At 40.3% G+C, this 10,694-nt stretch overlaps 1 protein-coding gene across 18 annotated transcripts in view; it reads right to left on the bottom strand.

Annotated features, from left to right (window-relative positions):
- Window positions 1-274: 274 nt before the first annotated feature.
- Window positions 275-10,694, bottom strand: part of KIAA1217 (KIAA1217 ortholog) — a 586,069-nt gene continuing 575,649 nt past the window's right edge. For 10 of the 18 annotated variants that reach the window (XM_069086298.1, XM_069086300.1, XM_069086304.1 and 7 more), the window contains 6 exons: window positions 8,025-8,144; window positions 5,690-5,725; window positions 5,446-5,523; window positions 3,718-5,334; window positions 3,105-3,227; window positions 275-2,417 (listed from right to left, as the gene is read on the bottom strand). In XM_069086298.1, coding sequence (XP_068942399.1) covers window positions 1,923-2,417; window positions 3,105-3,227; window positions 3,718-5,334; window positions 5,446-5,523; window positions 5,690-5,725; window positions 8,025-8,144 — 2,469 coding nt within the window. In that variant the 3' untranslated portion in view covers window positions 275-1,922. The remainder of the gene's footprint in view (window positions 2,418-3,104; window positions 3,228-3,717; window positions 5,335-5,445; window positions 5,524-5,689; window positions 5,726-8,024; window positions 8,145-10,694) is intronic. The other 8 variants (XM_069086299.1, XM_069086302.1, XM_069086301.1 and 5 more) reach the window with 2 other exon arrangements.

Below are 10,694 nucleotides of genomic sequence, written 5' to 3'. Positions count from 1 at the left end.
CCTAGAAGAAAAGGTCTGGGAATGGTAATGACTGTGGTTTCAAAATATTTAAGAATATTTTCTTCTGACATATTATTGAAGCTAAGGATTTTTGGTGGAGGAGAGCCTTGTTAAATGCTTGTGAGACTGCTCTTGTAGGTGACTCATGTTTTCTTTCTTTCACTTCTTATTTCCCTGAAATGAAAGCCTAGAAATAGTATAATGTTCAGCCACCACAGATCCCTCTAGGCCAACAATAATTGCTCATTTTTAAAATGGAGAACTCAAAGAAAAATCAGCAATAAAGAAGTTTTATTTTTTTTTTACTTCACTTCTATTGGAGGTAAAAAACAAAACAAAACAAAAACAGTGACAATATTCCCTCAGGTAAATGCGATTGCGTGCCTTATATCCAGACTTAATTTTCATATGCAAATTCTGATCAGCAGACAGATAAAACTGGTTATTTCACAGACTCTCCACACAGGGGGCATACTAGATATTAAAATATCACGCTTGCAATGAAGTCACAGGGAATTCATTATAAAATCATTCATGGAGAACTCGCAACTGGGGTCTTGCAAAAAAGCACACATGTCATAGGGATGTACCGTGGAGGGTTGCTAATACCAACAGCCTTGACTATGTGAGAATGTTTAAACTTGGAACTATCTTCAGTTATGCTTTTTTTAATGATTGGGAAGAAGTAGTTAGAGTGAGGAAATACAAAAATATAAGCATGCAGCCCTTTTATTTAGTTTTGCAAAGTACTCTGCTGATAGTTCTGTATAATACATTATTGTGTTATACAAATACATTTATTTACAAAAAAACACTCCAGCTGTGCAAATGAATTGGTTGTATATATTTCTTTAAATTTATGGATAGTTACCTTTCTGCCCATTCCCTCTATATTTTCAAAGCATGCATAAAAATTAACTTTGGTGTGGGAAAACTACTCTATGTGCTCAGCCACATACAGTATTTTTTAATAGATCTATATATATGTATATATATATGTACAAAAGTTTGTCAGTTTTACAGAAAGTACAGAAGTGTACATTTTAAAATCCACAATGCAGTACAGTGTGGGTTACCAGGTCTCAGTCAAAATGAACTCAAAGGAAGGGTTAGATTTTGCAAAGAAAATAATTAGCAAATACCAAATGCAAAAACAAACAAATCATTTTTTCTTGGCTTGGCAAATTATTATATATAACCCTAATGGCAGTGCAACAGGTGCGTTAGATTGCCCCCTACACGTGAAGCCTGGTATCTGTGTGTAAGGTCAAGAGTCCCACATACTTCTTTCAAATGTACATTACTATAGTATCAAAATGTTTTGGCAAAAAGATCTTGAAAGGAACCATGAAATTTTGACAAAAATAGAAATCTGTAACAAAGCTAAATAACAGTAAAATAAAAGGAAATATTTTAGTATCAGATTTACAGTTTGTATAGTCACACTTGGGTATTTCTCTGTTCACTTCTAATTTCCATGATGAAAAATATTGTGTACAAAACAATACACTAAAATTCTGAAGCCATACATGTCTTCCAAGCTTGATACAGGGGTTTTGCTTTTGTTTTTAAAATGTATACTCTCTCTCTCTCTTTCACACACACACACACACACACACACACACACACACACACACATACACTCCTGTATGTCTACCATATTCTTTTCTCTTAACACATGCTCACTGTACTTAACAGGTGCTCAATACAGACAATAAATGTTATGTAATTACAACAGCAACAAAGTTTAAAAAAAAAAACAACAGCTTTACTCAAATCAATTAGTTCAGTATTTAGTACATATTTAGCATCCAGCCTCAAACGATATAACAAAATGTTACATTCTCCCATGAAAAAAGTTGTAACCAAGGCATATTGTAACATTTGCCTGCGAGAAATTGCACCGATTAGCATTTCAGCCTTTAAGAGGTCTCCTTGGCTGTGGAGGGGGTGGTTTTGCTTGGATTTCCGTTCTGTGACTTGTAGCTGGTGAAGCTAGGGGTATGGATTGTCCTGACGCTCTTCACACCTTGATTCATTGAAGTGGGAGAGGCAGGGGAAGGGGGAGAAGAAGAGGAAGAAGGAGGGGATGGTCGGCCATTTTGAGTCTGTATTGAGAATGAGAGATGGTGACCTTTACCTGTGTGAGTAGGGTTCTGAAATTTTAAGGAGCCGTTAGAGACAGAAGGGATATGGGAAGAAGGGTAAGCAGTGCGACCTGTTTGGGGGCTGAGAAGGTTAGAGGAAGGAATGGATGATTTAGTAGGCGGATTAGGGGGATTGGGAGTATCACCACTAGAAGCGGGCATAGAACTGCTTTTCCCAGAGCTGGGAGAAAAGGCCGGAATCTTAGAAGCAGGTAAGGAAGGGGAAGTAGCCTTCCAGTCCCCACCAGCTTTCTTAGCACTTCCATTAGCCTGCAAATAAAGACGGTGGGAGACAGTTTATCAGAAAGCTAGTAACATGATCAAATCAACAGGGCCTGGCAAATACAACCCTTCTCAGAATAAAAACGAACAGTTCAAGACCTGAGCTAAGGTCTGCAGGGCTGTACTAGACCTGGTAGAAACCCCAGAGTGCACAAAGAAGGATGTGTAGGATGGGAGAAGGAGGAGAGGGAAGGGCTCAGGAGAGAAGTCACACCAACCCAACTACCACTGACTACATTGGCCATGCTTCTGGAGTATTACGTGAGGATGGAGATGTTGTGATGGAAGGTTAATGCACATCTAAGACAATGAATTAAAAACATAAGTTAGTACTGACAACTTGAAAAGGTGGCTGAACAGCAGGCTGGATTGTTTCCCAAGCTGTTCTGATGAACCATTACATTCACCAAACAAAAGTCAACTGGTCTGGCACCTCATGTTAACAGCTGAAAATCGGAGTTACAAAGTAAAAGATGGTTGGTTGTTTTTATTACAAGCATGCATAAGCGTGGTGGAAGCTTCCCCAAGGATCATCTCGTCATGCCCCCAGATCCAGGACGTCTACTCAGACCATATTTTACAGAGAAAACACATTATTTGGTATGAATTAAGTCAGTGACTTGCATCTGAACAGCGTTAGTGTCCATCCAAAGTTTGGGGTTAGGGTAAAACTACCTGTCGATATTGGCGGGGGTCCTGTAGCTTGGGGTGTTTGCTTGGCTTCTCCATGCTTCCTTGTCTAGTCTTGGAACTCATAGGGATTGGCATCCGGCTTGTCTGGGGGGCACCACTAGAGCCCTGTGGGAAGAAGCAGTGAGAGAGAAGACAGATGACGAAACCTTGAAGAGCAAAGGGTCAAAGCAGATCACACCTTGTGCAGAAAAGCTTGGTGTCAGAAGCCAGAGACCTACATGCAGGAGAGGCTTATGAGACAGACATCACCACTGGTGTTAATTTCAAGAATCAAACGAGAGGAAACTGCAGAACTACTGATCAAATCAAATTTAATGTGGTTATGAGAGCATTCATTTCACACACCAAATTACTGTCCCAGAATCCTTGCACTGCCCATCACCAATCAGCAGCGGAAAAAAAGATGGAATCGATTAGCTGTTAGACACCTAATTGGGGGGTTGGAAGGAGGGTAAGAAAGGGAATTGTGGACAACAGACAAAAAACAAGCCACCTGAGAAGAAGCAAGTAAATCACAAGACACCTCTTGCCAATGGTGATTACGGCAGATTTAGAAAGCGGTCGGATCGTCTCACTTCTCATTGTACTAAGATACCTTACGTGAGGTTGAAGGTATGGATGTAGGGGGTTCTAGAGTGGCAGAGGTTTCTTCCACTACTACCGGGTTTCTGGGCGAGGACTCTTGGGCTACCTGGAATGAGTATGTTACAGAGTCTTGATGGGAAGTACATGAGGTGTCGGCTAAAGCACGGGGGCTCATTTCGCTGATGGTATTTTCAAGTTGTTTGATAGTCTGCTCAAGGCTGTCCAGTGTTTTGTAGGTATTTTTTCTAATCTCATCAGTTCTAGAAGCTGGTTTTGAAATCTCTAGGCTGGGCTGCTCCTGTTTTCTATTTTTAGGAATTTCTTCAGGTAAAGACCTTGAAATTTCAAATCTTTTAGCTTCTTTGTGTTGTTTTAAAGTCCCATCCTCTTCTTCTTCCTCATAAACCACCACCTGCAAGGTTTTCTTCCCTGTCTTGGTTCCTGTCCGGATGGCTTGAGTTAGAGCAGCCAGCTGTTTTTTAGGAAATTTGAATTTAAACTTTTTCTTAGGACTTTCAAATTGGTCCTCTGTAAGATCAGCCTTTTCATCAGAATTTGGAGAATAAGCATGGTTATTCTGGTTCAATTCTGTCTTGCTCAATTCTGGTCCTCTTGGTATTTTGGTTTCTGCCAGATGTGACCGCACCCTAAGTATTTCCTCAGGTTGCTCTCTGGGTCTTAGACTGGTCAATTGATTTGAATCTAGACTGTTAGCAAACATCTGGGAAGTGTTCCTTGGTTCTTCATTTTCCTCTTCTTCCTCCTCAATCTTTTCTTCTGTCATCATCCGTTCTAATTCCTCATCACATTCCTCAAATATAGTCGAGAGTCTTTTATATGCGGATCGAATATCCATGGGCTCATCAAAAATGATGATGACTGGTTTCTTATCTAAACAAACCACTGGTTCTTCATTTTCTGTACCTTCCTGTTGGGAGATCACTTCCTTCTTGGCATCAATATTAACTGTTTGCACATCTCCTCCCTTTTTGCTCACTATGTCATGAACCTCTCCACTTGATAGCACCTGGACAGCTGTTTTAGTAATCATAAAAGCAATGTTGTCAGTGGACGGACTGTCTTCTGTTGGAGAACTTGCTGTTGAGTCTCCATCCTCATTGAAGCCCCCATTAGCATTTTTAGCTCCCTTAGATCTTAGGACAACTTGGCCATAGTCAAATTTATGTGCTTCTTGGTCTGGAGCTGACTTTGAAGTTCCTGCAAGATTATTATTATGCAATTGGACTGTATCAGTATGAGTAGCTAGGTTGGATTTATCCAGGTTTTCAAGTTCTTGTTGACTCATCTCTTTTAATTTTCCATAACTCACCTTCTGATTCTCAGTTTTAACCACAGTATATTGTATGCCTAAGACTTGAGATTTGCTTGCTTCACTTTCTGATAAGCCAGTTCCAGAGAGACTTGGGCAGACAGACACATTTTTCTGGGAATAGTCTTTACTGTCTCTAAGAAAACTCCTATTGGAGGCAGTGTTTTCCTTCATTAAGTTGCCAGTTTTATTTTCTAATGGCCCTGGTTCATCAGAAACATTATTTTCAGCTTTTCTTTCCCACCTGTCCTTAGGAAGGTCACTAGATTTTAGAATCCCTGTAGTAACATCGTACACCTGAGAAGGAGGGGGGGAAAACCACACATATTAATCAGAAATGGATTTGCCAAAGGAAAACAGTTAATTACTCTGCCTATATCAAATGAAGCATAGACCATGTAAACTCACCATTCGGGATTCCATTTGGGGGTCATTTTCATATGTAACATCAGATTTCCGTGTGTCTTCTTGGAAAAATTCCAAATTCTGGTAGAACAGTGTAGGACAGGTTATTCTATAAAACTATGTCTGCCCCATCCCACCTCCCCTCCTCAAAATGTGGACTAAGCTAGAATACTCCTTTAATAATATATCCAAACCATGCTGGCCAAGCACATGTTTAACACACCAATCAAGAAGCCTATGTTATTACCTGCATTTGTTTTGTTCTCCAACTTCCAAAAATGCCCTGTTTTGCACAAGATGAAAGTCTCAATTAGCAAAATATTTCATGTATTTCAAATTGTGCAAGAGGAACCTAAGTTTATAAGACAGAGATAAGGCTACCACATGCAAAGGACCAGGCAAGTAACTTGCTGCAACTCAGGTCTGGCTGTTGGCTTAGCAGAGTCTAGGACCCGAGAGGCAGCATGATGTGGTAGGAAGGGCACTGAACTGGAAATCAGGAGGCTACGGTTTCGATCCTAACTGTGCCACAAATTTAGGTTCTGGGACAAATTCTCTAGGGTTCCTTTTTGTGTTTGTCCCATTCTAAGACTCCAATGAAATCTTGTCTCACTCCTTTTTATGGAAAGGACTCCCTGTGACAGAATTCATGCATTGAATGGGGAAGAAGTTTTGAGATTAAGAAAATAAACTAAATTCTTTAGTAATGAAGCAATATAATTTAGGACTGAAAATTATCATTATTTAAAGAATCATTTCTACACTACTAACAGTTGAGGTGTGTGGGCCAGAATCAAAAGAGAAAGCCAACACTACTAAAAGGCTAAGTGTAAAATAAAGACAGATGCTAGACTATAAAATCTATTTAATGGTATACCTCTTTTATATCCCAAAAAGTGGGGTGGAGAAACATTTCTGTGAAGACTAGATATTCACCATGACTTAAAGCTAACATTGAAAGTGCAGCCACCATTCAATTAAGCACGGCTCATTTGTAATACAATGTTATGCTGGCAGAAGCCTTGGCTTTAACACATATCAGCAGAAGCCCTTGGGTGATCCTGCATAGCTGGTGTTATTGACAATCTTGCTGAAAGGTAACCATAAAGACTTAAAGGTACAGTGGTTACGGTGGGATGCAGAACAAAAAGCACAATCATCCATTTGTAGTCAGAGTAATTTACAACATGAACACATGATCACTGCAGAATGAGGGGCAACCCAGGAGAATCCTGAGTGACCAAGAGTAAAGAAGGGGAAGATTATTCCAGGACATTTAGGGAGATGCCGTACAACCCAAAGCTGCAGCTCAGGCACAGAGTCAATCACATGGAAACCCTACAGAACATGGAGGGAGGAAGCCTTCGCACGGGGTGTAAGTGACCAACAAATCCAGTGAAGGCGTCAGTATTGCAATATAATTTCTGTCCCTCGAAATCTCATGTATCTTATTTATTTAAAAACCAGACAGGGTCTATGACATTAAAAAAAATATCCATCATAGATTCATACTAACACCTTTGCCTTAAGAATAGAGATATTTAAATTTACATGCATTCCAATGGGATCTAAGATTCCTAGGCTCAGTGCCTTGTACATACCAGATGCTTAATAAGTGCTTAATTAATTGATACACAGGCAGCAGTCTCTGTTACATGATGGTCAGATAACCAGAGAGTTCTCACATGGCTTTCATTTTCAAAATAAACTAGGATGCAACCAAATGAACTTGACATTAAAACTCGACTGACCTTCAGTGATTTAAAAGCAAATTCAAGGTCTTATAGTCCCTTGGGAATTCACTGGGAACATGAAGTCTTACTGTTCTATGGCATGTAGAAGTCCCCGTTAATGAAGACATGTAGGCTGCAATGTCAGAAAAGCAGCTTTTCCTCTGTATGTTCATAGTAATGTGTGTTCTTGTATGTATGTACATGTGTTCTGTTCTGGACTGAACAGAATATATCTAGCCCATTTTATTGACAGTTGCCATTAAAAAAAACCAACCATATCTGAACCACTTTATATGGGGCTAGTGTTTTTGTTCACTCTGCCTGTGTACGTGGACTGTTCTGACCTGAAAAAGATGTCTTTAGGCCATTTTATTGCAAGTTGCTTTTACAAAAAAAATGGATCAGAACCACTTTATGTGGAGCTGGCTTCTTTGTTCACTCTGCCTATCCATGTGTTCTATTTGGGCCCCAATAAGATGTCTTTAGCCCATTTTATCGCAAGTGGCCATTAGAAAAAGTGAATCAGAACCAGTTTATGTGGGGTAGCGTCTTTGTTCATCCCACCTATGGTTCACTGGAATAGAGGTTCATTGTGGGGTGCGGTTCTTTCTTTTTGGTGCACAAAGTGTCTAATACACTGCATGTGGGATCCAGGCACACTAACACTGCTTTCCTCAGCCAGCCTTCTTTAAGATAAAGAGAAATCATTTCTTCAACTGAGGAACACAGAGAAGAGAAGAAAGCTAGAAGACGCAGAATGACAAATGAGGGAGACCCAGGTTAGTGTCAGAGCAAGAAAAAAGAAGGAAACGTCAAGGCCACGTGGCAGACAGGCTGGCGCCACTTTACCTTCCTTTCCTTGGGTTGTGTAACGACCCCAGGCCTAGTGTCTTTAACTTGACTGTCAGTTCGGGCCTGCTCAACAGGACTGTTTGAATTTACATCCATAAAGGAGCACTTCTGGAATGCCTAAAGAATTAAAACACTGCAAGTTAACATGCATCAAATCATGACTGATAGGAAAAGATGGAGGAAAATAGACATATGGTCCAGAAGGCTTATGAACTCTAAGTCCTGGAGCGGAGACACAGCCCTCAGAGGTAGCTGAAAGTCTCATTTGAAATCTAAGGTTAAAAACTAGCTCTGAATTAACTGGATGTGTTCATTATTGTCTGGGGAACAAACACATATCAGGTGGGGGAAATGAGCAGAGAGTTCTCACATGGCTTTCATTTTTCAAAATAAACTAGGATGGGTTTCCCTGGTAGGTTATGCAAATGGACAAATGAATTTTAAATACAACCTACAAAAACACACATAAAATGTATCAATTAGAAAGAAGGAGAAACATCTATTCTTTGCATCAGGAGACACTGCTGTGGGTGAAGTCAGTAGGACATGTATTCTGAATTGTTTTTCATGCAGACATTTCTCATAGAAACACAGAAGAGAAAAGCTGGACCTTTGACGTATCATCCAACAAGCCTCTCATTTTAGAGATGATGAAACTAAGGCTTAGTGAGAGGACTGACCAATTACCCACTTTTCACTTGTCTCTGTGGAAATTAGTCTCCCCAAATATTAAGTTTCATGAGTCTTGGGATGAAAAAAAATTCTTTCCCAACCAAAAATCTGTTAAAATATACTGATGCACACGCCAGTTCCTTTTGGATTGGGCAATGCTGTAGACAGGGATAGGGATAATAGTCCAGCACCTGGAGCCCAGTTTCATCTTGGGGATATAATTTGTCAGAGAAGCTATTTTGGCGCTTCTGAAAATGGACACAGGATGACCAGTCCTAAAGCACATCAATAGGGGCAAAGCTAGATTCCTAGCCCTTATCTCCTGGATGAATACTTGGTCTGCATTTCCAACTGAAAAAAACCCAACATGGTCCTTCATGTCAAACAACTGGCTGGGGGAAGGCAACACATACATTAAAAACAAAATCTATACAAAGAGAAAAGGGAGAAGGTAACTAGCAATTGTGTCAAATAACAGATTTCCAATAGGAGGTGGTAATTGGGCTTAAGCATTGCTGGAAGTCAGGGAGGGGTTCTATAAGGAGCGAGTGCATTTCAGGCATAGGGGACAGCCTGTGAAACGGAAAGGAGGTGGAAGGTGGAATGTTGTGAATGGAGAACAGCTTTGTTTTGGTAGAACGTAATGTATGTGAAGGAAAACGATACAGCATAAACCTGGGAGGGTAGGCTGGAGTTGGACCATGAAAGACTTTAAAAGCCAAAGAGAGGAATTTGTATTTTAATCTAAAGGCAGGAGGGAGTCACTGGAGCTTCTTGAGTTGGGGAAGGGCATGGATCTTGTTTGTTTTATAAATCACAAGCTTCAGAAATCTGATGCCTTGGAATTAAGTTCACAAGCTCAAAACCTGGAGGAATCAGATGGCCAGACAGACTTGTAGTCAGGCTTCCCACCTTTAGGTGAGGCTCTAAAGGAACCCCAAGAGACAAAGCAGACAACAAAGGCCCAAACATCCTTGTCTTTAGCTAAGTCTGAACAGCTAGCTTTAACTGACTCCTGTTACTATAGCAACCAGGTTATGGTCACTGCAGTCAAAAGGAATTGGATGGTTTGAAAGTCCCACATAGCCTAGTGAAAGGCACATGTTCAAAGGAGAATCTTCAGAACCACTTGTGGGTTGGAGATATGGCAAGGCTTCCTCAGAACACAGAGCAGGCTTTTGGACAGATGGAAAAACTATCCTAATGAAACACAAAGAGGATCTAGGAATCATTAGTGTAGACGAATGCCTGATGAGGAGCTAGGTCACTAGCAGAGTAAATAAATCCTGGTGATTTGTTTGTGGTTAGGTGACTTAACCAGGGTCACGAGGCCAGTGTCAGAGATGGGACCTGAAGCCGGCTCCATCTGACTCCAAGCCCACCGCTCTTACTGACTCTACATCCTAGCTAAGGATTACTGTCCAATGGAATATTCCATGTGATATCTTCTCTCCATGATAACTGGTCAATGAAGGAGTTTAACACTGAAAGTTCACATCACTCATGTGAATATGAAACGGGCACACGATTTGGTGTTCTGTCTCTATAGTTTCTGATTTATTGGTCTCTGTCAATTCTCCATAAAAACTGAAAACCAATAAATAAAGGGAAGTTTTTCAAAGTCAAGTATGGTTGGGTAAAGCAATGTTTCCCAGACAGGGATGGGTATGAACAAACCCATCCTTCAGCTTTCCAGGACATTTGAAATCGCCCTTGAGACAAAGTTCAGTATTAATAGATGACCAAATCTGTCTTTAACTATAGCGTAGCATATATACAGGTCAGCAATTTGAGTTGTACCCAAAGAATTAAACCCTGTAACAGTAAGAACCAATTTTGGATACTCCAAATAGACGGGTTCTATCTTTTGATGATACCATCATATTCTAATAACCAGCTCTTACCAAATAAGATGGGAAGTATTTTATACCAATTGTTTGCTGAGAATGCAGAGAGAGAGAGAGACAGATAGACAGAGACAGAGAGAGAGAGAGA

This window comes from Petaurus breviceps, unplaced genomic scaffold (genome assembly GCF_028583685.1).
Source record: "Petaurus breviceps papuanus isolate PSGF00001 unplaced genomic scaffold, PetGlider_PUasm1.0 178, whole genome shotgun sequence".
In the NCBI taxonomy this organism is placed as follows: domain Eukaryota; kingdom Metazoa; phylum Chordata; class Mammalia; order Diprotodontia; family Petauridae; genus Petaurus; species Petaurus breviceps.
Note: the sequence above shows the minus strand (reverse complement) of the source record. Positions and strands in the feature narration are given on the sequence as shown.